At 47.2% G+C, this 25,345-nt stretch overlaps 1 protein-coding gene across 1 annotated transcript in view; it reads left to right on the top strand.

The window, feature by feature from the left end:
* The first annotated feature begins 3,187 nt into the window (after positions 1-3,187).
* The window catches only part of gli2a (GLI family zinc finger 2a), a 75,634-nt gene continuing 53,476 nt past the window's right edge, over positions 3,188-25,345 (top strand). The window contains exons 1-2 of the mRNA XM_086221051.1: positions 3,188-3,609; positions 22,703-22,843. Of these exons, the coding sequence (XP_086077177.1) occupies positions 22,729-22,843 (115 nt within the window). The 5' untranslated portion in view covers positions 3,188-3,609; positions 22,703-22,728. The remainder of the gene's footprint in view (positions 3,610-22,702; positions 22,844-25,345) is intronic.

Genomic DNA, 25,345 nt, shown 5'->3' with positions numbered 1-25,345 from the left:
GAAGCAGAAACTCGGACCCTCACCTGCTCCGGACCAGGTGAGGTTCACCACATCAGTTACCATGGTGATCCAGCCAGGTTAGAAGAGAGACGCCTTCATAACGTTGAGAACCCCGGCTTTGGTCTCCACACCTGGCCCACCACTCATCTCACCTTATAGCACACCCATCTGGTGCTACCTTGTGTATCTGTTGGGTTTCATTTCCTGGTGTTGTTACTGTTGCTGTTGTTGCCTGTTGTTGTTACTCTTGCTGTTGTTGTTTCCTGGTGTTGTTACTCTTGCTGTTGTTGTTTCCTGGTGTTGTTACTGTTGCTGTTGTTGTCTGTTGTTGTTTTCTGGTGTTGTTACTCTTGCTGTTGTTGTTTCCTGGTGTTGTTACTCTTGCTGTTGTTGTCTGTTGTTGTTTTCTGGTGTTGTTACTCTTGCTGTTGTTGTTTCCTGGTGTTGTTACTTTTGCTGTTGTTGTTTGTTGTTGTTACTCTTGCTGTTGTTGTCTGTTGTTGTTACTCTTGCTGTTGTTGCCTGTTGTTGTTACTCTTGCTGTTGTTGTTTCCTGGTGTTGTTACTCTTGCTGTTGTTGTCTGTTGTTGTTGTTACTCTTGCTGTTGTTGCCTGTTGTTGTTGTTACTCTTGCTGTTGTTGTTTCCTGGTGTTGTTACTCTTGCTGTTGTTGTTTCCTGGTGTTGTTACTCTTGCTGTTGTTGTCTGTTGTTGTTGTTACTCTTGCTGTTGTTGCCTGTTGTTGTTGTTACTCTTGCTGTTGTTGTTTCCTGGTGTTGTTACTCTTGCTGTTGTTGTTTCCTGGTGTTGTTACTCTTGCTGTTGTTGTCTGTTGTTGTTTTCTGGTGTTGTTGTCTGTTGTTGTTACTTTTGCTGTTGTTGTTTGTTGTTGTTACTCTTGCTGTTGTTGTCTGTTGTTGTTTTCTGGTGTTGTTGTCTGTTGTTGTTACTCTTGCTGTTGTTGTTTCCTGGTGTTGTTACTCTTGCTGTTGTTGTTGTTACTCTTGCTGTTGTTGTCTGTTGTTGTTACTCTTGCTGTTGTTGTTTCCTGGTGTTGTTACTCTTGCTGTTGTTGTTTCCTGGTGTTGTTACTCTTGCTGTTGTTGTCTGTTGTTGTTTTCTGGTGTTGTTACTCTTGCTGTTGTTGTTTCCTGGTGTTGTTACTCTTGCTGTTGTTGTCTGTTGTTGTTTTCTGGTGTTGTTACTCTTGCTGTTGTTGTTTCCTGGTGTTGTTACTTTTGCTGTTGTTGTTTGTTGTTGTTACTCTTGCTGTTGTTGTCTGTTGTTGTTACTCTTGCTGTTGTTGTTTCCTGGTGTTGTTACTCTTGCTGTTGTTGCCTGTTGTTGTTACTCTTGCTGTTGTTGTCTGTTGTTGTTACTCTTGCTGTTGTTGTTTCCTGGTGTTGTTACTCTTGCTGTTGTTGTCTGTTGTTGTTTTCTGGTGTTGTTACTCTTGCTGTTGTTGCCTGTTGTTGTTGTTACTCTTGCTGTTGTTGTTTCCTGGTGTTGTTACTCTTGCTGTTGTTGTTTCCTGGTGTTGTTACTCTTGCTGTTGTTGTCTGTTGTTGTTTTCTGGTGTTGTTGTCTGTTGTTGTTACTCTTGCTGTTGTTGTTTCCTGGTGTTGTTACTCTTGCTGTTGTTGCCTTTTGTTGTTGTTACTCTTGCTGTTGTTGTTTCCTGGTGTTGTTACTCTTGCTGTTGTTGTCTGTTGTTGTTACTCTTGCTGTTGTTGTTTCCTGGTGTTGTTACTCTTGCTGTTGTTGTTTCCTGGTGTTGTTACTCTTGCTGTTGTTGTCTCTTGTTGTTTCCTGGTGTTGTTACTCTTGCTGTTGTTCTTTGTTGTTTTTGTTGTTGGTGTTGCAGGTGTCTTCAGGCAGACCTGGATCAGATCCTTCTTCCTGTCCAGTGTCTTCCAGCGAGAGGAGCGTCTCCTCCACAGTGTCCATTCTCCTCTATTTAACCTTTAGCTCACATCTGCAATCAAAGTCGTTTCCCTGAATGGGAGAATCACATGTTTTGGAAGAGCAACTAATTGTTCAGAAATATCACCTTTTGAACTATGTTCTCTTTTTCAAGATCCGAGCTGTCAGAGGAAGCAGTCACCTTGTCCGTCTCTGTCCCTCAGAGGCAAACATTCCAAAGGGTTGTCTTCTCCAAACAATATCCGACAAAAATCTCCTCATTCCCTTCTTTCACTGGAGGAGGAGTTAGAGAGCAGCTCCTTTATTTGCAGTATTTTTTGGTGCACGTTCTTGCTTCTGTTACTAAGGAGAGGACACTTTTCCTAATCAGTCACTGTATTTCTTCTTGTTACTTCTTCATGTCTCTTAAGCTTCCATTAATCATGCCTGACTGTGCACATTTAAATGCAGCAGCATGGACCAGGTTATTTTAGATGAAATCTACATGAAGCGCATTATAGATGCTGTTTGTCCACAACACATCAGTGCCGACTGCAACGCTGCCCCTGATGCACCGCTGAATAAAAGGTTCCCACATCAAAAAGCCTGGTTGGGGATAAACAAAGCATGAATTATACAGATTGTTTGCTGCCAACTTTTTAAATCTACAAGCTGTGGTTGTAAGTATGGAGTTTGAACTCCTGCGTTGATGATCAGAGTGATTAGGCCTCGTCCCACTGCTGCTGCAGCCAAACCCACTCAGCACCTCCTCATTTCTGCTGCCTTCTGATGATGGGATCCACTAGATCTGTTTATCTGGCTTTGACGGACAGAGTCAGAGAGGTTTAATGGAGCAACATGTTTACAGTGGAGCTGACGTGTGTGTGTGTGTGTGTGTGTGTATTATTTGAGGAAACTTGTTTATTTCATAGCCAACCAGTGAAATGTTAATAAAAAATACAATTCAACTTTCAACGCATGTTGATTTCAAATGCATTTAAACAGATGCGACACGATACTTTCCACAGGAGGGGACTGGGAGTGTGTGTCCTCCCAGTGTCCCAGTCCTGACTCCAACGGATTCCCACGGACACTGCGCCCCTGTAAACCTCCTGGAGGTTCAACATGACATGTAACTTTATCTAACTTCTCTCCAGCCTCGCCTCCAACTGCTGGATCGCGTTAGCCCGCCCATCTGGTGCAGCAAATGGCCCAACTCACCAGGGAGCTCGGAGAGTGAGAGAGGAGGAGGTGGTGGGGGGCAAGAAGAGGGAAGGGGGTCGGATTGAAAACAGATCAGCAGCCCTGATGATCTCAGCACCGCCGCATGTCTCTGCTACGACTGTCGCCTTTTTACCTCCAAACTTTGACTTTTGAAACAAATTTTCTGAAGCGCGCGCAGAGCGAGCAGGGGGACGCGCCGCTCCTGGCGGAGATGGATTGTAAGAAAAAGTTGGAAGCGACTTCTGCTCCGCTCTGAGTGTGCGGGGCGGCAGCGCTGGCAATGCTGTGCTAACTTTGCGCGTTTCCAAACTTTCATAACTCGGTTCATGGAGTTTGGCGTCAAATCCGGAGAGTCACGTTTGCGCATTTGGCGTCCAATGGTGGCAGCTCGGCGCTAGTCGGAAGGAATCGGACTCCAGGCGAAGTTTCCCCGGACAAAACCACTCGAGAGGAAGTTCGGAAGCGAGCAGACGCGGCGGCGAGGTAAGGAAAGTTCGGGGAGGCTGACAGCAGCAGGTCTGGGGACCCGCGGGGTGACGCCCGCAGCTCCAGGCTCCCTCGCGCCGCTGCCCGGCGGCTTCGCGGCGGACGAGGCGGCGGCTTCACATCTCAGTTGCTCTTTGAACTTAGCCGACACAGGAATCCCAAAAATTCTCTCCTGCAACTTGATCCATGTGGGAAGAGATGTGATCCGAGAGCTCGGCGCCAACTCCTGGCCGAGGCTGCCGTAGTTTCCCTCTCGGCTCTGGGCTCTGTTGGAAGGAGCCAGACACACCAACACCTAGTTGTAGTTAAAGTTCTGGTCTTCTTCAGGACCAGAAAAACATTTTTTTTTTGTCAGTGTCTCAGGTGTTGGTATAGAAAAGTGCCCCAGCAGCCAGGAGGAGGGCGCCCCGTCAGAGGAGGCAGCAGCTCAGGGAGATGCTCCTTATTGTTGAACGATTCCGAGTTTGCTGTTTGCTCTCCAGGCTGAGCAGTCAACAAACACTTGACGCCTTTGTGGGCCCTTAAGCAGCGATGTTTGCTGTTGGCTTTTAGCCCCATCTAACAGGCGCCACTAATGATCTCCAAACCCATGTATGGACTTAGGAGATCCACTTCTGTGTCTGATGTTCTGGCCTGCATACGGCTGGAAAAGAACCCGTTTGCTTTCTGCTGGTTTTTCTTTACAGTTCCCCACCAAATGACTTGGAGTCTGAAGTTGTTTTGCAAACTGGTGAGAAAAGTTCAGTCGGACGAAGTCGGGCAGGAGAGCTTAGAAAAGCCTCCCCACAACGCGTCCCAGAACCTCACCAGTAGAAAAAACTCCTCCCCACAAACTAATCAGTAAATACATCTGTAAAATGAGAGAAGTTTCAAGCGCCAGCGTGCTGGTGTTTTAGAGTGAGAGAATGTGTGTTTTCCACTTCACATGATGACAACCCAGTCAGGCTGAGCTGATTTGCATGAGAGAAAAAAGAGAAAGTTTTAGTGCGTTTGCCCATTGTGAGGAATGAAGAGTTCCAACAGTCGGAGCGACGGAGAGTGAAAGGAGTGAAGAATGGATGAGCCTATTCAGCTCATTCAGCCCGGTTCAGGGGCTCCGCTCTGCAGCGCTCACAGACCAACAGTGGCTACTTTCATCTCCACAGGCCAGCCCGCGGGCGCTGCTCCGGGCCCCGGGTGCTGCTCCGGCCCCTGGTCTCACACATCGCCTCTCTGCACAGGCCCCCGCTTTATTGATTGGGTTCCTTTTTCATCCCTTTTCTGGAAATCTGCAGAAAATTTAATGAACTAAATACCGGTTAAGTGTGTGTGTGTGTGTGTGTGTGTGTGTGTGTTGGAGGGATATAGGCCAGGGAGGAGGAGGACAGGGAGAGGAGGGGTACAACTTTTTTGAAAGCAAATACCGATGAAGTCTAGCGTACAGGGATAGAGAGGAGGGCTGGAGGAGAGGGTGAGTGACTCTGAGGAGGGGGAGGAGAGGGTGAGTGACTCGGAGGAGGGGGAGGAGAGGGTGAGTGACTCGGAGGAGGGGGAGGAGCAGCCTCCTCCACCACAACCACCCACTCCTGCTGAGTAAACTCCAAAGTTGAAGGAAGAGACAATGCCTTCAAGCCCAGCCCCTCCCTGTCGACGCTCCTGCAGGAGTGACACCCTGCACTGTACCAATGAAGCCGGGCTGGCTGGCTGCATGATGGGGGGAGGGGGGGCTCAGGCCCCACTGCCTCTGCTGCAAATGGTTTACACTGCAGTTTAGAGGACGCAGATGAAGGAGGGTGCCCCCCCAGCTGCCAGAGTTAAGAGAAAGCACTAAGATCCCTGCTAAGACACAAATCTTGCCAGCCGTGAGGGTGGTTAGTGAGTTTGAGGCCTGATAGCGGCGCCGCTGACCTCGCCGTCCTCACGAGATCGCCACTGTGATCAATACAGGATGACCAGCTCATTGTATCATTCAGTGTCATGTGACTTGAGCTCTCCTGTGACAACACTGAAACGCTGCTCACATGTGACACAACCATGACTTTGAATTTTGATACTTAATTTTGATTTTACTGATGGTATTGATGTCCTTTTTGAAAAATTTGCAGTATGGACATTTTCTACAGAGGCTCAGAGATGGAGTGGCCGACTAGTAATTAAAGGGTCGCTGGTTCGATCCCCACTTCCCCCGGTGACCATGTCCAAGTGTCCTTGAGCAAGATACTGAACCCCTAATTGCTCCTGATGGCCCTGAGACGGACTGGTGACCCGTCCAGGGTGAACCTGAAGGCTGCTGGGTTAGGCTCCACCCCCCATGACCCTTAACAAGATAAGTGTATAGAAAATGGATGGATGGAGGCTGGTTGGACATTTTCTACTTTTTAATTTTGGCCAAGCATCAGTCATGGTTTGAGTGACATCACACAGGTTAATGTTCAACATTTAATAATATCATATATTAATGTGATATATTTAATAATTATCAGGTCAACCAACAAGATCGGAAAATATTCACTCAACATCGTGAAATGAATGTACGAAATCTGCTATCAAGACGTTCGGTGCGTTCAGCTGTCGCTGAGCGGACTTGTGGGACTTTCATGAGACGTTTCCATGGGGGAGGTCTCCACTTCCTTGAAGGTCTGATGGATGTAACGTGTGTCATGTCTGGTCCCACATGTGTCAGTAAAAACAGGCAGGAGGTTAACCAATGCTTCCACTGATGCAGCGGTGAGGCCTCCTGATGGTGGCGTGTCCTCTGGTAAGGCCCTGTGGAGGATGATGGCGCTGTGGTGCTGCAGCGCCACTGGACTCCAACGCCTGTGCTGGGATGACTTGATGAGACACTGAAGACCATTTAGAGGAGCTGTCAGACGCAGCGATGTGAATGATTCCAGTGCGACCTTTCACACTCGGCCTGCCTGCTGCACTTGAGGTGGAGGGAGAGGGAGCGATGGCGGCTGACATTCAGCTGTAGAGCACTTGATGGAGTGGCAGGCTGGACAGTCCCTGCTGGGTTTAATGCCTGTTGTTTCTCTCTCCTCGAGGCGTCCTGCTCATTCTGCCTCAAGTGTGTGAAGTTAAATAGGCCCACATCATATCCGCCATGGAGGGAATCAGGGTGAGCACATTTAACCCTCTCCTGCCTCCCCCTCTTTACACTGGAGCAGAGACGAGTGGGTACTCCAGTCCCAGGAGAGGAACGCGGGTCACTCTGGATTGTACCACCGCCAGCACAGTACAGCCCTTAAAATACTCCGTTCAAAACTGAGTGGTGATTGATGTGCATTTAACAGGCTGTTGGAAGGCCACTCGGTTCAATACACCACAAGCTCATTACAGGCCGATCGACCTCATCGCACAGCCCCCATCTCAGCCCCGCCCACAACCTTTGCCTGCGTCTTTGTTTTGCAGTTTAGAAGTGCAGAGGAAGACGCGTGAGAGCTCAGCCAACTTCATTATCTGCAGCAGGGAGGAAAAGCTAAACAGACCCAGTCTTGTATACAGAATCCTCGCTGTGATGCACGATGTGTCATCACCAGCACGCCACAAAGACCTGCCTCTCACGTCCCGGCCGGCTCCTCACACACCCCTCAGCTCACAGCGATTCATCGGAAACCCGGTTTCCCAAAAGCATTTCAGCAGTAACATCATCATTGTCTACGGCTTACAAAGGAACAATGATGGCTGCCGCTCTGCCAGGGTCACCAGAGGTCAGCTAGTTTGCGGAAGGGGGATGGGGAGACTGGTTTCATTATCTCAGCTCAAGATTAACTCTGGACAATGGAAGGTGTCAGGTTGGGGGGGGGGTTGTTATCCTTCTGTTATTTCACAATGTTCTCCAAAAACTTTTGAACATAACTAAACTCAAAGAGCATCAGTATTCGCCGGTGAGGCCATCTGCCTCGACCAGAGGGGCATCACGTATGTGAACATGTATCATTCCCCACCAGCCTGCACATTGAAACACTGGTCAGGGACAAAGTAAAAGTACACTCACGCATTGACAAAGCAGTGCTGAAGCTAGCAGTTGATCTCTGCTGGGGCGGAACTGCACCGGTATGGAAACACGCTCATGGCGACAAGGGCTGTTACACGCTGTAACAGCTTCATGTAATGCCAGGAACCACCTCTACAAGCAATGTTTCCAGAACTAGTTTTGCGTGTATGTTTAGCCTGTTTCTCTCAACTGAAATGCGGAATTGTCCAGTTTCTAGTTTTCTAAATGCAGACTTTTTATTTTTTAAACAAATACATAGAATAGGACATGCAGACTAAGGTGATTTTGAAGAAAGTGGCGTCACACAGCTGGAGAGTTGACGACGCTCTCCTGAACTCCTCCGTCGAGTACCAGGTGAATAACGGCGGCAACGGGCCGCTGCCATCTTAGCTACAGACATGTGTACCGTGACCCGGCAGGTTTGAGCTCCATTTCATTTCACGTGGGCTTCACATGGTTTGGATCAGAACTTTAGCTACAGTGTGTTAGTGTGCATGTTACAGTGTGTGTAATTGTGTGTTTGTGTGTTATAGTGTGTGTAACAGAGTGTGTTTCTGTGTTACAGGGTGTGTAATAGTGTGTTAATGTGTGTAACAGTGTGTGTAACAGTGTGTTTGTGTGTTACAGGGTGTGTAATAGTGTGTTACAGTGTGTGTAACTGTGTTAATGTGTTACAGTGTGTGTAATAGTGTGTTAATGTGTGTTACAGTGTGTGTGTAACAGTGTGTTAATGTGTTACAGTGTGTGTAATAGTGTGTTAATGTGTGTTACAGTGTGTGTAACAGTGTGTTAATGTGTTACAGTGTGTGTAATAGTGTGTTACAGTGTGTAACAGAGTATGTTTGTGTGTTACAGTGTGTGTAACAAGTGTGTTTGTGTGTGACAGTGTTTAAATTAGAGCCTGACACAAAGAGCGTTTCACTTCCACCACCAGTTAAATGAATCCTGAGCTGCTGGTTTCCTGAGCAGATGCCAGGTTCTGGTGTCCGGCACGCTGCAGGCGTGGTGATGCCGTTGGGGGCGTGGTGAGGCCCAATACGTTCTGAGGTCACAGCTGACCTCAGAAGGTTCTCCCATTGTGCCAAGTTGCCTCTTGATCAGACCTCACTTCTCTGCTCTAGAGCTGTAAAAAGAAACATTGATGTTTTGCATCTGTGTGACACAGAACACCCCCACACACTAGTAACCCTTCATGGACTCTTGAACATGCAGATGAGCAGGTTCTTGCAGAGGCAGCCTGAGTAGGCCGCCCCCCTTAGTGGATCCAGGAGACATTCAGCCGCTCAGCTCAGCTCATCCTGAGTATCACCGCCAGGAAAGGAAAGGAGCCGGTGATCACGCCAGCTGAGACACACGTCAATCGAGAGGGAGAGGGAGGACAGAGACTCCTGAAACATATTCATGGTGCGAGAAGTGAGACGTTGCTGGTGACGGCAGAGCGATAGACAGCTGAGGGGACTGCTGCAGCAGCGCCTACTGCCATTAGCGTGTCTCCTCTCTGAATGATCGAGGAACTTAAACAAACACATGATTTATTCAACTGCAAGAATATACCTTACATGAAAAAAGCCTTTTCTGCAGCATTTGTGCTGAACTACTCAAAATAATACATTTCTTTTTGTTGGTGGTTATGTGATGGCCCTGAGCGGTGCAGCAGGAGCTCAGTTCTAGCTGCCGCGGGGACGACCTCTCACGGAGGGAAGGCAGCTGTGGAGGGTACTGAGGTGGAGAGGGGCTTAATGCTGCTACATGACGAGTTCCTCTGGAGACATGGAACTTTAGTCGACTTTGATCTGGACGTGGTCCTTATTGTAAATAAGTGAGTTTATTGTGGCTGTGCCGTTGGACGTCCCGTACGCATTCCTGGCTCCATCTGCTGGTTCAGTACTGCCTGGATGTCCAGTTCAGGATCTGCCGGTGTCAAAGAAGCGCAAGAAGAAGGACGGTGATTTCCCTGATCACGTTCTCTTCAAACGCCAGCTAGAAACACATGTCTGAGCTATGGAGGCAGATCGACTCAGGCTTCCAGACAATGGCGTATTGTCTGCCATGGTTGCCAAAGGCTCTAATCTGATGCAGAGGCAGAGAACGAGCCGCTGACAACAAAATACAGCCAACATACAGAAGGGCTGTGATTTACGCTGGGCCCTTCCACAGCCCTCAGGGCGGGGCCATGGGCTCCGCTTCCTTGCTTCCATACGATGGGAGATATTATGTTCCGAATGGTGCTGACTCAGTGCCAGGCCACAGTCTCCTCTCAGAGAAGCCGGAGACAAGCAAGGGAGAGTTAGCTTGGATCGAAACATATGGTTGTCTTTAGCAGCCCCCCCCCCTCGCTGCGTGTCTGTTACTGCCATCATCTTCGTCTCTCTGGCTCCAGGCCAGAATGAGGTTTGCTTGTGTTTTGTAATCAGCTCATTAGAGAGAAAGTGGCACGAAAACCACATTTGTTACGTGCTGGAACATCTTCATCTCATCAGCATCAGCATGGCGGCGGCGGCGGCGCAGCCAAGCTCTCCAGGAAACAGCTCAGCAGTGACTTCTGCTCAGGCTGGAAGGCTGTTTGAACAATCCTGAGGAAAGTCTGCAGGAAAAGTTATAAAATGCTAGAAAATGTTAACCTGTCTGCTTTTGTTTGAGTTGTCGCCAAAAATCCACAGATAAAAAAAACCCAGTAATTGACCTTTAGAGCCAGACAGAGGGAATGTTGGAACACTGGCGTTGCGTGAAAACACTGAGTATGCAAACATGGATGAAACCAAGAAGAACACGAACATTCCTTCAGCCTGCAAACAACAGCAACTGTACAACAACGGCTGGACAGGAGCAGTCAGCACAGACGCCATCTAGTGGCCATATTACTGATGACATCACCACCAGAATGGGAAACTCATGTCGCTGGTTGCTTGAGTTTAAGGATTTGTGGGTGGTGTGCAACTTTAGGAAGTGGTCAGGTGTCACAGCTGTGGAAGATTCCAGTAACTTGTAGTTTCAGTCCTAATTAGAAGCACCCCTCCCCCCCAGCTCTACACTGCCAGACATCCAAGAGAATACAAGAACAGCTGAGCCGCCTGATCGGCTGTATGGATGTTTAAAATAATTGATCACACAGAAAACTGGAGAGGAGGGAAAGTTTTCTCCTCTGCCCCCCCCCCTCACATTTCCCCTTTATTTACTTCTGAACTCCCAGTGAGGTAGAAAAGTACAGAAAAGATGAGTTCTGAGCCAGGTGGGCTCAGCAGGAGCAGCTGGGTCTCACCTGGCGCCTTCACAGCTGCCCCCGACGTCACAAACGCACACGAGGCCACAACCTCGACAGGAGCCAAATGCCAGCGGTGGGACTTGGTTGTCTGTTACAGGCTGGGCTGCTCCAGTCAGCAGAGTGAAGGCACAAGCGCTTCCTGGCTGCTTCGGCACAGTGGAACCCCCACAGAGGAGGTTTGGGTTCTGCATAACGAATGGGTGATACGTGACAGCTGAAGCAGTCTGGGGGAGTGTGACAACACATTTGGGATGAATGACCCGGACAGATGCTTCAGAGAGGAAGTCGGCTCGACTCAGCAGTGTGTAACATGGCACCGGTGACAGATGTGACTTTAACACACGGACACACACCTCCAGAGGGTCAGCTGAGTGTTCATCATGCTGTGTTTGTGTTGCCGCTATTGACTCATCTGTCATGCAATGACTTGGTTCCGTCTTGTAGAACGTGGAATGTGAAGCGAGCAGCAGAGCCTCCCTCTGGTCCTCGGGATGCTGGGCTGGGCGAGGCTCCGCTGACGGGAGGAATCTCAGGGAGAGCTGAGTTGTTCAGCGTCTGCTGTGTTTGATACTTGGATACAGAACTCCCACATTTGCATAGTTTTGTGTTGATGTCCGATTGAACCACGGCTTATCAGTGGAAGACACCGCCTCATCGGCAGAATGCTTTGAACTACAATTTCGCATTTGATGAACAAAAAAAGCTCAGTTTCCAATCCCCCAACAGCCATCGTAACTGGAACTGTTTTAAGCCCCTCCCATTGGCCAAAAACACTGCTAACACCTGCTTACACCTGGTTTTCTGCACTGTGAACAGATTCATCAGCATTCATGGAACTCAAATCCAGGTGAATGTGCTCATTTGACGCCGGCCTCTGGTGCTTCCAGTCTCAGGTCCACATTTAATGAGAGGGCGGAGCTCCACTATCAACAATCTACATGGAGGAATGAAAGCTCGCCGCCTCCTTCCTTAACTTCCACGACTTTTTATCGTGTCAGACAAAAATTCAACTGTCAGAATTCCAGCAGCGGCGCTTTGACACGCTTCAGTCAGCCAAAAACACGTCAGCGACACGTCCCTGTCCTCCATGCTGCTGCTGCTACAGCCGATTACTATACCACGACCAAAACCAGTAAACTGAGTGATGAATCAGAGCACTCTCGTGTAAGTCCTGCCTCTGTGTGTGTGCGTACGTGTGTGTGTGTGCGTGTGTGCGGACGTAGGCCGTGAGCCTCACATCTGGTTTTTGTTGGTTCAGGGAGACGAGGAGATCAACTACAGGATATTGCCTCTACGAGCAGGAAAGGTCAGGTTCAGGGGTGCGGTAGGAACTCATCCATGGAGCTTTGCTCTGCTGTTTTAGATGCCTTTTATATTACATCAGTTGTTATCTGCTCATTACTCTGCATTTTCTACAGTCCAGCGAGCGGCCTGCTGGGCTTGGGTGAGGGATTACTGTCCTCATGTGCAGCCTGCAGATTGCAAACGTGTGGAACAGACTGGAGATCACAAAGACGCCGAATGAGGCAGAAATGTTTTAAGAACCATGGAAAGATGTTCTTCATTGTCCCAAGAGTTGAATGCTTGTGTTACAGCAGCAGGTTATCCAGACATGACCTCAGCGTGGAGCACATGGCTCCGCTGAGGCCGATGTAAAAAATAGTTCTTTGCTATGTTAATGGGATCTGGCCCAAAATGAAAGGGTTGGTCCCTGCTACACCCTTCGCTGAGCTGCAAGCATGAGCCCAGCAGCACTCGTGCTGGCTCCACCTACACAAAGTACCAAGTCACTGTGTTGGAATACATTTCAAGTCTCACAACTGAAGATGTTTAAAGAAGAAAGCATCAAAAACCTGAGTTAAAGGACCTGAAATGAGGATTCCTTCCTGGCAGATGTTAGATTTTAGTTCTAGGATAGAGGGCGTTTGTAATGAAGAGTGAAGTAATTTTGTCATTTCACATCAAACTAAGTCAAGTCTGTTTTCCATTGAATAATTTGGGTGAGAGAAAGCCATCCTTCTTTAGTACGGGGGCAGTTGCCACAGGTCAGGGAACCATAGACCAGCTTGAGTTCACACCTTGGAAGTATCACATGTTCATGGAAACAGTGTTGCTTCATAACCACGACCCTGAACGTCACAGAGGCCGAGAGGTCTCAGCCGTCTTTGCTTCAGCCCGGTGCTGAAATGCAGAAAACCAAAGCCTTGCAATGACGAAAGCTGGCACGAATACTGTTTGAACTGTGGCAAACCAAAGGTAAAAGTTTCAAAATGTGGTCTAAAAATGAGTACCTTGTGATGCGGAGTGTGGCAGCAAGAACTGAAAATGAGCTGCGATGTCTGAGGAAGGAAGTGTTCAGTCAGAGAGGCGCTCGCTGGAGGGAACCTTTGCTGAGGTAAATTACGGGCTTCTGGTGAAGCTGCTGCAGAGCTCTGGTCGGAGTCCAGCTGAGGTGTCGCAGCGCGTCACGCCAGTGGAAAAATGCTGTATCTTTCCTGAATTATGTGCGGGGATCCTTGATCTGGATTGAGAAAAGTGTGGTGAAAAAGAAGTGCCCCCCCACACCTGTCCGCCTGTAAATTAGATGTGACACCTCCTGCATTCCTCCTCCACGCACCTTCATTCTTAACCTTTTGCCCACTTGTGTGCAACGTGGAAGGGTTAAAAAGTGCCGTCCTCAGGCTGTTCAAATCTGTCAAACGCTGTTAGCGGTCACGCCAAGTGCCAAGTGTGGTCCTGTCTCTTGATCACAGATGAACCGAGTTAACCAAGTCACAGTTGCGAGTCCAACTCCTGGTGCGGTTTGAATTCCCTCTCCCCTCAGAACCACGATGTTTGAAAAGTTGCCCAACTCTGCCTGTTCCTCAATATCTGACTACTGGTTTGATGGTGGTTAAAAACCTCAAAGTTGAATCAAAGGTAGATTTTATAATCAGAGATCAGCAACAGGTTTGATTAATTTGAATTCCATCCATCATCCACGCCGTTTATCTGTTGAGGGTCACGGGGGGGGGGGGGGGGGTTCAGTACCTTGCTCAAGGACACTTGGACATGGTCACTGGGGGAAGTGGGGATCATCCTGGGTTGGTAGACGGCCCTCCACCTCTGTCGTAGCTCAGGGAGAAGAGAGGCCTCCATACTGAACCACTTAGCATCAAACAGTCTGTGGGTACATGGAGGGCCTCAGCTCCAGTGGATAGATGGATGATGGATGGATGGATGGATGGATGGATGGATAGATAGATGGATGATAGATAGATAGATAGATGGATGGATAGATAGATAGATGGATAGATGGATGGATGGAAGATAGATAGATGGATGATAGATAGATGGATGATAGATAGATAGATGGATGATAGATAGATGATAGATAGATAGATGGATGATAGATAGATGATAGATAGATAGATAGATGGATGGATGATTGATAGATGGATGATAGATAGATAGATGGATGGATGGATGATAGATAGATGGATGATAGATAGATGATAGATAGATAGATGGATGGATGGATGATTGATAGATGGATAGATGGATGATAGATAGATAGATAGATAGATAGATAGATAGATAGATAGATAGATAGATGGATGATGGATGATTGATAGATAGATGGATGGATGATTGATAGATGATAGATAGATGGGTGATTGATGGATAGATAGATAGATGGATGGATGATAGATAGATAGATAGATAGATAGATAGATAGATAGATAGATAGATAGATAGATGGATGGATGATTGACAGATGATAGATAGATGGATGGAATGGATAGATAGATGGATGATAGATAGATGGATGATTGATAGATGGATGACTGATAGATTGATGGAGGGATGGATGATGGATAGATGGATGATAGATAGATATATAGATGGATGATTGATAGATGGATAGATGGATGATTGATAGATAGATAGATGGATGGATGGATAGATAGATGGATGATTGATAGATAGATAGATGGATGGATGATTGATAGATGGATGATTGATAGATAGATAGATGATAGATAGATGGATGGATGGATGATTGATAGATTGATAGATGATAGATAGATAGATGGATAGATAGATAGATGGATGGATGATGGATAGATAGATGGATGGATGATGGATGGATGATGGATAGATAGATAGATAGATAGATAGATAGATAGATGGATGGATGATGGATAGATAGATGGATGGATGATGGATAGATGGATGGATGATAGATGATAGATGGATTGATGGATGGATGGATGATAGATGGATGGATGGATGATAGATGGATAGATGGATGATGGATGATGGATGGATGGATGATGGATAGATGGATGGATGATGGATGATAGATGGATTGATGGATGGATGGATGATGGATGGATGATAGATGGATGGATGGATGATAGATGGATAGATGGATGATGGATGATAGATGGATGGATGGATGATAGATGGATGGATGATGGATGGATGATAGATGGATGGATGGATGATAGATGGATGATGGATGATAGATGGATGGATGGATGATTGATGGATGGATGGATGATGGATAGATGGATGGATGATAGATGGATGGATAGATGGATGGATGATAGATGGATGGATGGATGATGGATGATAGATGGATTGATGGATGGATGGATGATGGATAGATGGATGGATGATAGATGGATAGATGAATGATAGATGGATTGATGGATGATGGATAGATGGATGGATGATAGATGGATAGATAGATAGATAGATAGATAGATGGATGATAGATGGATGGATGATAGATGGATGGATGATTGATGGATGGATGGATGGATGATTAATGGATAGATAGATGGATGGATGGATGATGGATAGATGGATGGATGATGGATGGATGGATGGATAGATAGATGGATGATAGATGGATGGATGATTGATAGATAGATAGATGGATGATTGATAGATAGATGATAGATAGACAGATAGATAGATGGATGATAGATGATAGATAGATGGATGGATGATTGATAGATGGATGACTGATAGATTGATGGAGGGATGGATGATGGATAGATGGATGATAGATAGATGGATAGATGGATGATTGATAGATAGATAGATGGATGGATGGATAGATAGATGGATAGATAGATGGATCGATGGATGATTGATAGATGGATGATTGATAGATAGATAGATGATAGATAGATGGATGGATAGATGATTGATAGATGGATGATTGATAGATGATAGATAGATAGATGATGGATGGATGATAGATAGATAGATAGATGGATAGATAGATAGATAGATAGATGGATGGATGATGGATAGATAGATGGATGGATGATGGATAGATGGATGGATGGATGGATGATAGATGATGGATGGATGGATGATAGATGGATGGATGGATGATAGATGGATGATGGATAGATGGATGGATGATGGATGATTGATGGATGGATGGATGATGGATGGATGATAGATGGATGGATGGATGATAGATGGATAGATGGATGATGGATGATAGATGAATGGATGGATGATGGATAGATGGATGGATGATGGATGGATGGATGGATGATAGATGGATGGATGGATGATAGATGGATAGATGGATGATGGATGATAGATGGATGATTGATAGATGGATGGATGGATGACAGATGGATGGATGGATGATGGATAGATGGATGGATGATGGATGATAGATGGATTGATGGATGGATGATAGATGGATGGATGATAGATGGATAGATGGATGATAGATGGATTGATGGATGGATGGATGATGGATAGATGGATGGATGATAGATGGATAGATAGATAGATAGATAGATAGATAGATAGATAGATGGATGGATGATAGATGGATGGATGGATGGATGATAGATGGATGGATGATTGATGGATGATTGATGGATGGATGGATGGATGGATGGATAGATGGATGATAGATAGATGGAGGATGGATGGATAGATAGATAGATAGATAGATAGATAGATAGATAGATTGATAGATGGATGGATGATAGATGGATGGATGATTGATGGATGATTGATGGATGGATGGATGGATGGATGGATAGATGGATGATAGATAGATGGAGGATGGATGGATAGATAGATAGATAGATAGATAGATAGATGATAGATAGATAGATAGATGATAGATAGATAGATAGATGATAGATGGATGGATGGATGGATGGATGGATAGATGGATGGATGGATGGATGGATAGATGGATGGAAGATGGATGGATGGATGGATGATTAATGGATAGATGGAGGATGGATGGATGGATGGATGGATGGATGATTAATGGATAGATGGAGGATGGATGGATGGATGGATGGATGGATGGATGGATGGATGATTAATGGATAGATGGAGGATGGATGGATGGATGGATGGATGGATGGATGGATGATTAATGGATAGATGGAGGATGGATGGATGGATGGATGGATGGATGGATGGATGGATGGATGATTAATGGATAGATAGATGGATGGATGGATGATGGATAGATGGATGGATGATGGATGGATGGATGGATAGATAGATGGATGATAGATGGATGGATGATTGATAGATAGATAGATGGATGATTGATAGATAGATGATAGATAGACAGATAGATAGATGGATGATAGATAGATGATAGATAGATGGATGGATGATTGATAGATGGATGACTGATAGATTGATGGAGGGATGGATGATGGATAGATGGATGATAGATAGATGGATAGATGGATGATTGATAGATAGATAGATGGATGGATGGATAGATAGATGGATAGATAGATGGATCGATGGATGATTGATAGATGGATGATTGATAGATAGATAGATGATAGATAGATGGATGGATAGATGATTGATAGATGGATGATTGATAGATGATAGATAGATAGATGATGGATGGATGATAGATAGATAGATAGATGGATAGATAGATAGATAGATAGATGGATGGATGATGGATAGATAGATGGATGGATGATGGATAGATGGATGGATGGATGGATGATAGATGATGGATGGATGGATGATAGATGGATGATGGATAGATGGATGGATGATGGATGATTGATGGATGGATGGATGATGGATGGATGATAGATGGATGGATGGATGATAGATGGATAGATGGATGATGGATGATAGATGAATGGATGGATGATGGATAGATGGATGGATGATGGATGGATGGATGGATGATAGATGGATGGATGGATGATAGATGGATAGATGGATGATGGATGATAGATGGATGATTGATAGATGGATGGATGGATGATAGATGGATGGATGGATGATGGATAGATGGATGGATGATGGATGATAGATGGATTGATGGATGGATGATAGATGGATGGATGATAGATGGATAGATGGATGATAGATGGATTGATGGATGGATGGATGATGGATAGATGGATGGATGATAGATGGATAGATAGATAGATGGATGGATGGATGATAGATGGATGGATGATTGATGGATGATTGATGGATGGATGGATGGATGGATGGATAGATGGATGATAGATAGATGGAGGATGGATGATAGATGGATGGATGATTGATGGATGATTGATGGATGGATGGATGGATGGATGGATAGATGGATGATAGATAGATGGAGGATGGATGGATAGATAGATAGATAGATAGATAGATAGATTGATAGATGGATGGATGATAGATGGATGGATGGATGGATGATAGATGGATGGATGATTGATGGATGGATGGATGGATGGATAGATGGATGATAGATAGATGGAGGATGGATGGATAGATAGATAGATAGATAGATAGATGATAGATAGATAGATAGATGATAGATAGATAGATAGATGATAGATGGATGGATGGATGGATGGATAGATGGATGGATGGATGGATGGATAGATGGATGGAAGATGGATGGATGGATGGATGATTAATGGATAGATGGAGGATGGATGGATGGATGGATGGATGGATGATTAATGGATAGATGGAGGATGGATGGATGGATGGATGGATGGATGGATGGATGATTAATGGATAGATGGAGGATGGATGGATGGATGGATGGATGGATGGATGGATGGATGATTAATGGATAGATGGAGGATGGATGGATGGATGGATGGATGGATGGATGGATGATTAATGGATGGATGGATGGATGGATGATTAATGGATAGATGGATGGATGGATGGATGGATGGATGGATGATAGAACTTCATTGATCCACCCCGGGATGTTGCTGTGTTTTAGCGCTCAGTTACAAGAAAGACAGGAACAGCAGTTGAAACATCAAAGAAGAGGAGATCATTGTCCAAACTCTATTCATGTCTTTATCATGAATAAGAAAATGTTTAAATGTAAATCAGTTTCATGAATGTAGCTCAGGACACTTCAATTACATTAATTTTTATATTTCAAATAATATAAAGTATTAGTATTCGTCTTAAAATACTTGTACTCCTAGAATATAGTAGTGTAGAAGTGCAATGTCAATACCAGGGATGAAAACAACATAAAAATGCATCAGGAATGTTTTTCTCCTCCTTGATGTGTCAAACAAACAAGCTGGGATCCAAGTCCCTCGATGCTCATGCCAGGTTCTGGTCCCTGGGATGGGTCGGTGCCTGTTCTGGAGGCAGGTCGCTGCTGTGGACGGGCCAGCGGAGGTCCTTCGTCACGCTGTTTCACCTCTGATGTGATAAGGAATCAAAGATATGTCAAATGCGTCTGTGTTTTTGTTGTCATGTTCACCTGCATGAGCGTCCTATCAGAAACCTGAGAGGGGGTCTGCAGGTGGCCTCGCCCCACCAGCCCGCCGTCTGCCAAGTGAGCAGAGCGGGACAGCAGTTGGTGATCAGGGTGTGTGTGAGTGTGTGTTTGAGTGTGTGTGTGTGTTTGAGTGTGAATTTGAGTGTGAGTGTGTGTTTTAGAGTGTGTGTGTGTTTTAGAGTGTGTGTGTGTTTTGGTGTGTGTTTTAGTGTGTGTGTTTTAGTGTGTGTGTGTGTGCGCGTGCTGCTCCCAGCATCACACTGACTGGGAGTAGGAAGGAAACGTAGGAAGAGCAAAGCCTGGAAATCTTCAGGATGAGAGCGCCTCTTTGATGTGTGTTTGCATTCCTTTCAGTGTTGGTGAAAGGAGAGCTGTTGAACGGTAGTGGAGGAGAGGAACACTTGAAACTGAACGAGGAGGCGCTAAGAAAAACACACTGAAGTCCCGTGAGTCCCAGGCTGAGGGGGTAGAAGCAGCGTGGGGGGGGGGGCGCAGGGAGAGCAGACCGCAGCAGACTCGGCTGCTTCAGCGGAAACTCTGGAAACAATCGTGCAGCTCTGTGCGTTGGGGCGGCCGTCAGGATCAGTGAGCTCTCGCACTCCTCTCCGCCACAATAATGACTTTTTCTGCAAAATCTAAAAAAAGCTTCAACAAACATGTAAAAGCAGTGTTGGTGTTTGCGGCTGAGTGAGTTTGCTCGCTGTGAGGAAGGGGAGCCCAGGCTTCGATGCATCATCCACCCACCTATCTGATGAATATGAAAGCCGTGGTGATACAGATAATGAAAATCAGGGGCCTTATCAGTGGTGTGGCGGTGGCTCCTGAGCACGAAGAGTGAAACGCTCTTTTGGTGGCCACCCTGGGTGCATACAGGATGTCTGCCATGGGGCGCGTGTCCCCTTCCTGAAGACGGAGACGCCCAGACACTGATACTTCCACCTGAACTCAGTTAGAATGTTCATGGTAATTTGGTTTCCCGACACTTTGGCCGTATGGCAGGAAGAGCGAGAACAAAGCCCGCCGCTGAATATAAAACTTGAGATTAAAGCTTCAGAATCCCGTGCCAACAACATCTCTAGATCCAGATGAGCTCCGTCGCTGGGCAGTCGTCTGGCAGGTTCTCCTCGATGTGTTCTGCAAGTTCCACTGGTCACAGGCAAACGCTGAAGTCAGAGCTGGTTTCCCTTCATGTTCGAATCAAAGTTTTCAAGTTATAACTCAAGGTTAAAAGGTCAGTGTGTGTGTGTGCGCACACGTGTGTTAGTGTAATCCTGTTCTCCAGCCTGTAGTCACATGGCACCAGGGGGTGGATGAGGAGATGGGGGAGGGGCTGCTCAGCCAACCAGAAGATGAGAAAAGAGGTGCAGGCTTGTTGTTTGTTCGCCTTTGGCCCCCGCCATCTGTCCAATCAGTTTCTGACACCTGTACCAGCCTGTCAGAACCGGGCCTCCCTGTCATCAGGGGCCATGCAGGACTGGTCTGCTAATCCAACACCTCCCCAGAATTAGGGAAAGGGGGAACAGAGGGGGAAGCTCTGGCCACATGAGAACCAAATAACTTGTCTTTTTGAGATGCAGCTCTTGCATGAGTTGACCTGCTGACTAGAGGAAGACACCCCTACAGGTGTGTGTACCTGCAACCTCTCTTCTTCACCACATTGGCTGAGGCTTCCAAGACAACTGGAAAGCAAAAAGGGGTCCTGCAGGTGTTGCGGTGCAGATGTGCGTCAGGCAGGGATGTGGCGGGGAGGATTCTCGGTCTTTTTATGGGGCAGGCTGCATGTTGCTGGGAACACTGGTATGTTCATGGATCCGTATGTGAGCTTCGAGGGTTGACAACTAAAAAGAGCCTTCTCTCTGGCGACCACTGAATCAGATTAAGGCCCAAGAAAGAGTGCTTCAGAGTCTCTCACTGGGGTGATGTCAGAGCGACAGAGCTCTCCAAGGCAAGACGGCTTGCTGGCTACTTTGAGGACATTTTGGCACCCGAGAAACAAGAAACAGATGCAGCCTAAACCTGTTAGTCGCCCACCTCTAATCGGCTTACACTGGCCCGGTGACAGGCGACTGGCACCTCCGAAGGGTCACAGACATGGCTGCTAGCATACACACCTCACAGTAAGGACGACATGTTGGATATCCACATGAAACCAAAGACGGCACTTCACACCTTCAGCCTGCTGCGTGCGGCCAGACCAGCGAGCACTCGGCGACAGCGCCACCCTCGTCAACATCCGTTTGCATTTATTTACGCCAGATCATTCATGCCAAGTATCCTGGTTCAAGTCCTGTAGGCAAAAGGGAAGTCATGCAGGTGCGGAATAAGTGATGAGGAATGTTTCTGAATCACTTTCTCTGCTGGCGTGTGCAGATGCTTCATCTCATAAGCATTCAGATGTGAGTTCCAAACCTGCAGCCCCTACATGGACTTGTGAAGAGTGAGGTCACCCTCTGATTACATCCAGTTGTCGAGTCTCGCTGTTACATCTTCACAACATGCTGTCAAAGGACACCGACACTTTCTCGCCAGTGTCTCAGGAGCGCGGGGAAGGCGCCTGGACCGGCTCTCGTTCGTTGGAAGCAGCAAACGATCCCATCATATCAAACAAGTGGCCCGTTGCCAAGTCACTCGCCCATTCACACAGACGTGACGACGAATTGACACAGTGTGCAGTGCTGAGGGCCACTCACGTTCACAATTGGAACAGAGGCGCCACTGTGACCTCATTACGGCAAATGCAGCGACCTGTGTGCTCAGGGACGCACACCCAGAGACGCCACAACACGAGGTCCTCGCGTAGCTGCCGCTCTGCCCTCTGAGGATCTGTGAGAATCTGCAAAGAAGAAGATCTTTGTAGCTGAGAATGTGTCATTGTACATGTTTGCCTCTGTCTTCTGGACATATGGAGCAAACAACCCAGCATTCTTGTCTGTAGCTCATGCTGTCACCATCACCATCACCATCATCACGATTCACAGTTCCTGTTCACGCCCAGACTCCATTTCGCTGTTCCCTTGCTTCAGTGCTTCATCTGGTGTCTGACCTAACGCTCGTGTGTCTCTGGTCTCTTCAGGTTGTGTCGGAGATCTGAAGAGCAGCATGGAGGCTTCAGCTCCAACCGCTACTGAGAAGAAGGAGTGTAAGGGATCTGGTCTGGATGGAAGCAGCTTCGTGGAACTCCCGAAGAAGCCGTCACCCACCACTCTGACCAGAGGTACGCTGATGACCTGCTGACTGGTTAGGACCCACCAGAGTAGCCTAGTTAAACTAGTGCTGGTCCATTCACGGATATGCGGTGAACGTTGTGGCTCCTCACATGCTTTAGTAGATGGGTGGCACATGAAAAGAGCTGGAGCCAGAGACAGGGCCGCATGTTTCAGAGATGTCAGACAAGGGATGATGAAAAAATGCTATAATGAGGTCGAAAGACCTTGTTCTCACCTCCCGAGTATAAATTTCATGAATTACTAAACGCGGCTGGCAAAGCAGTGGACGAGCGGCTGTATCAGAGGCCTCTGAGAAAGGCTGGGAAGAGGAGAGGGAGCCACCTTTGAAATGCTAAGAAGACATGGGATGAGATTGTGGCATTAGCCGGCTTTTTGCTTAATGATGGGCTTGGTGGCCTGCCACAAGAGGAGCCATGAGCATTAATTGTTTAGGGATGCGGGGTGGGAGGGGGGGGAACTAGGACGGCTGAGTGCACCCTCGCTGGCACCCCCACAAAGACTTCTTCAAACCAGCTGAAGAAAATATTTCACTTGCCACAACATGAATTATTCAGCCAGTTATGACCATTGTGTGCCATGGAGGCGATGGGGGATGAAGGTCCATAACCTTGCTGCACTGACAAAAAGTAACCCTCACACATCACGGCTTATTTGTGAATGAGAGGTAATGGGGGGGGGGTCATAATTAAAAGATGAGAGCTCATGTTTTCATTAGCAAATGTGTGATGAAAACTCGGCATAACGAGGTTGGAGGAGCCTGTCAGTGTTACAAGTTAATAAGTCCTGCTGGTGGAGCCAGCGCGTGGACACCGAACCCCCCCAGGAAGACGGTCTGGCATCGTCTGAGGGGCCACTGCAGGGACGTGTCATTCTAGTCGATTACTGTTTGATGAAGGGCCTGCTGGCCGGCCATCATAACTCCTGCCTCACCCAGGGGAAGTCAAAGTAGGACGCTGGTGTCTTCAGACAGGGTTAACGCTCCGCTTTTGTTTTCAATTTGATTATTCCTTCTTTTATATCAGCCAGTTCTTAAATTAGTATGCAAACAGAAATATGGGCCAAATGTGAATAAATCAAGGAGCTCACAAACATTCTTCTAAAGATGTCTCAAACTTTCTCACTCACACAGATGATTTTTTTTAATTTGCGTAGTGAGCCGCTGTGGCTGCAGAGGAGTCCTCGCCGTCCTCACAGTGCACGCCTTTTTGTCTTTAAGCTGGGAAATGACACAATGCGATCGTGTAACCTTACAAGAACACGGAACCAGAACCTAATCCGTTTTGGCAGCTGGCTTCAAATCTCATAACTTGTTTCATGAGAGCTCGCTTTGCTCTTGTGTCATGGAAACTTGTCTTGTCCTTTTGAACTGGTGTGTGAGTGTTGAGACATAATGGAAGTATGTGTGCCTCTAATGGAGAGTGTGTGTCGGGATCCAAGGAGACGTGGAGGGAACAGGATGCAGGTTAGAGATGCATGACAGTGGAGACGGTGTTGTGTCCAGATAGGAATCAGGCGGCGCTCTCAGGCCTTGTTAATGGTTTTAAACGGGCACCCTCATCTCGTGTGACAGCCTGCATCTGTCTGGCAGCTCCAGGCGTGCTTCCACAGGCCTGCCCCTGCAACCCGACTCCAGGCTCTGGGATTTATGAGTCTGTGTTGGCTCGTGCTTTACCATGTAAGAGGAACATGTGTTCAGATTAGGTGCCCACTTCCAGGACTGTAAAACATCTCACAGTTTCAAAGGAATACCTGTCACCCCCCCCCCCCCCATGGGGGACAGCAGAGGCTGGTGAGTAGATGTGCTGTGTTCCTTCCAGTTGGTTTCAAACCCCGACCTGCTGACTTGGTCTTTTAATTCCAGTCTTCATTGACTGGAGGAGGCCCGCGAGCTCACCTCTGCTCTGATCATCTAGATTTGTTTGATCGACGTTACTCAGCGTACAAACGCATTGTCCTCACACGCTAGAATTAGTCACAGCTGAGGAGGGTGTCTCCCCTCCTGGGCTCACTGACCACCTCCACCTTGCAGTATCAAGGCTCTGGCTGGAGCAGAGCGATAAAGAGCGGGTGTTTATCACAGCTATCACAGGTAAGTCTGAGGTGCAGCTCGAGTCTCCTCCAGAGGGTCGGCACTGGCCATGGGGTCTTTCCATGGAGGGGGCTCTGGAGCAGGTCACAGCCCCCTTGGCAGAGAAAAATGTCTCAGACAAAAACAGACACCCCCTCCCCGCTCCCTCCATCCACAGGCCCACTGCAAAGAGACGGCCGCTAATCTTCCTGAGAAAGAGAGTCCTGCCTTTCTTTCTGTGCTCCTAAATGAGGCTCTTAACTACTGTGGTCCCACAGACTGAGGGAGAGGTAGTGGCCGGGGGGCGGCGGCCGGGGGGCGGCGGCCGGGGGGCGGCGGCCGGGGGGCGGCGGTGATGACCACATGCAAGCCAGAACCCTTTGGCCCTCCACCTTAGATGAGAATGATTTCCTCAGTCAAA

The sequence above is a fragment of the Aulostomus chinensis genome, chromosome 12 (assembly GCF_037954235.1).
Source record: "Aulostomus chinensis isolate RoL2024-O1b breed Wild chromosome 12, RoL_Achi_v1.0, whole genome shotgun sequence".
Classification (NCBI taxonomy): Eukaryota; Metazoa; Chordata; class Actinopteri; order Syngnathiformes; family Aulostomidae; genus Aulostomus; species Aulostomus chinensis.
Note: the sequence above shows the minus strand (reverse complement) of the source record. Positions and strands in the feature narration are given on the sequence as shown.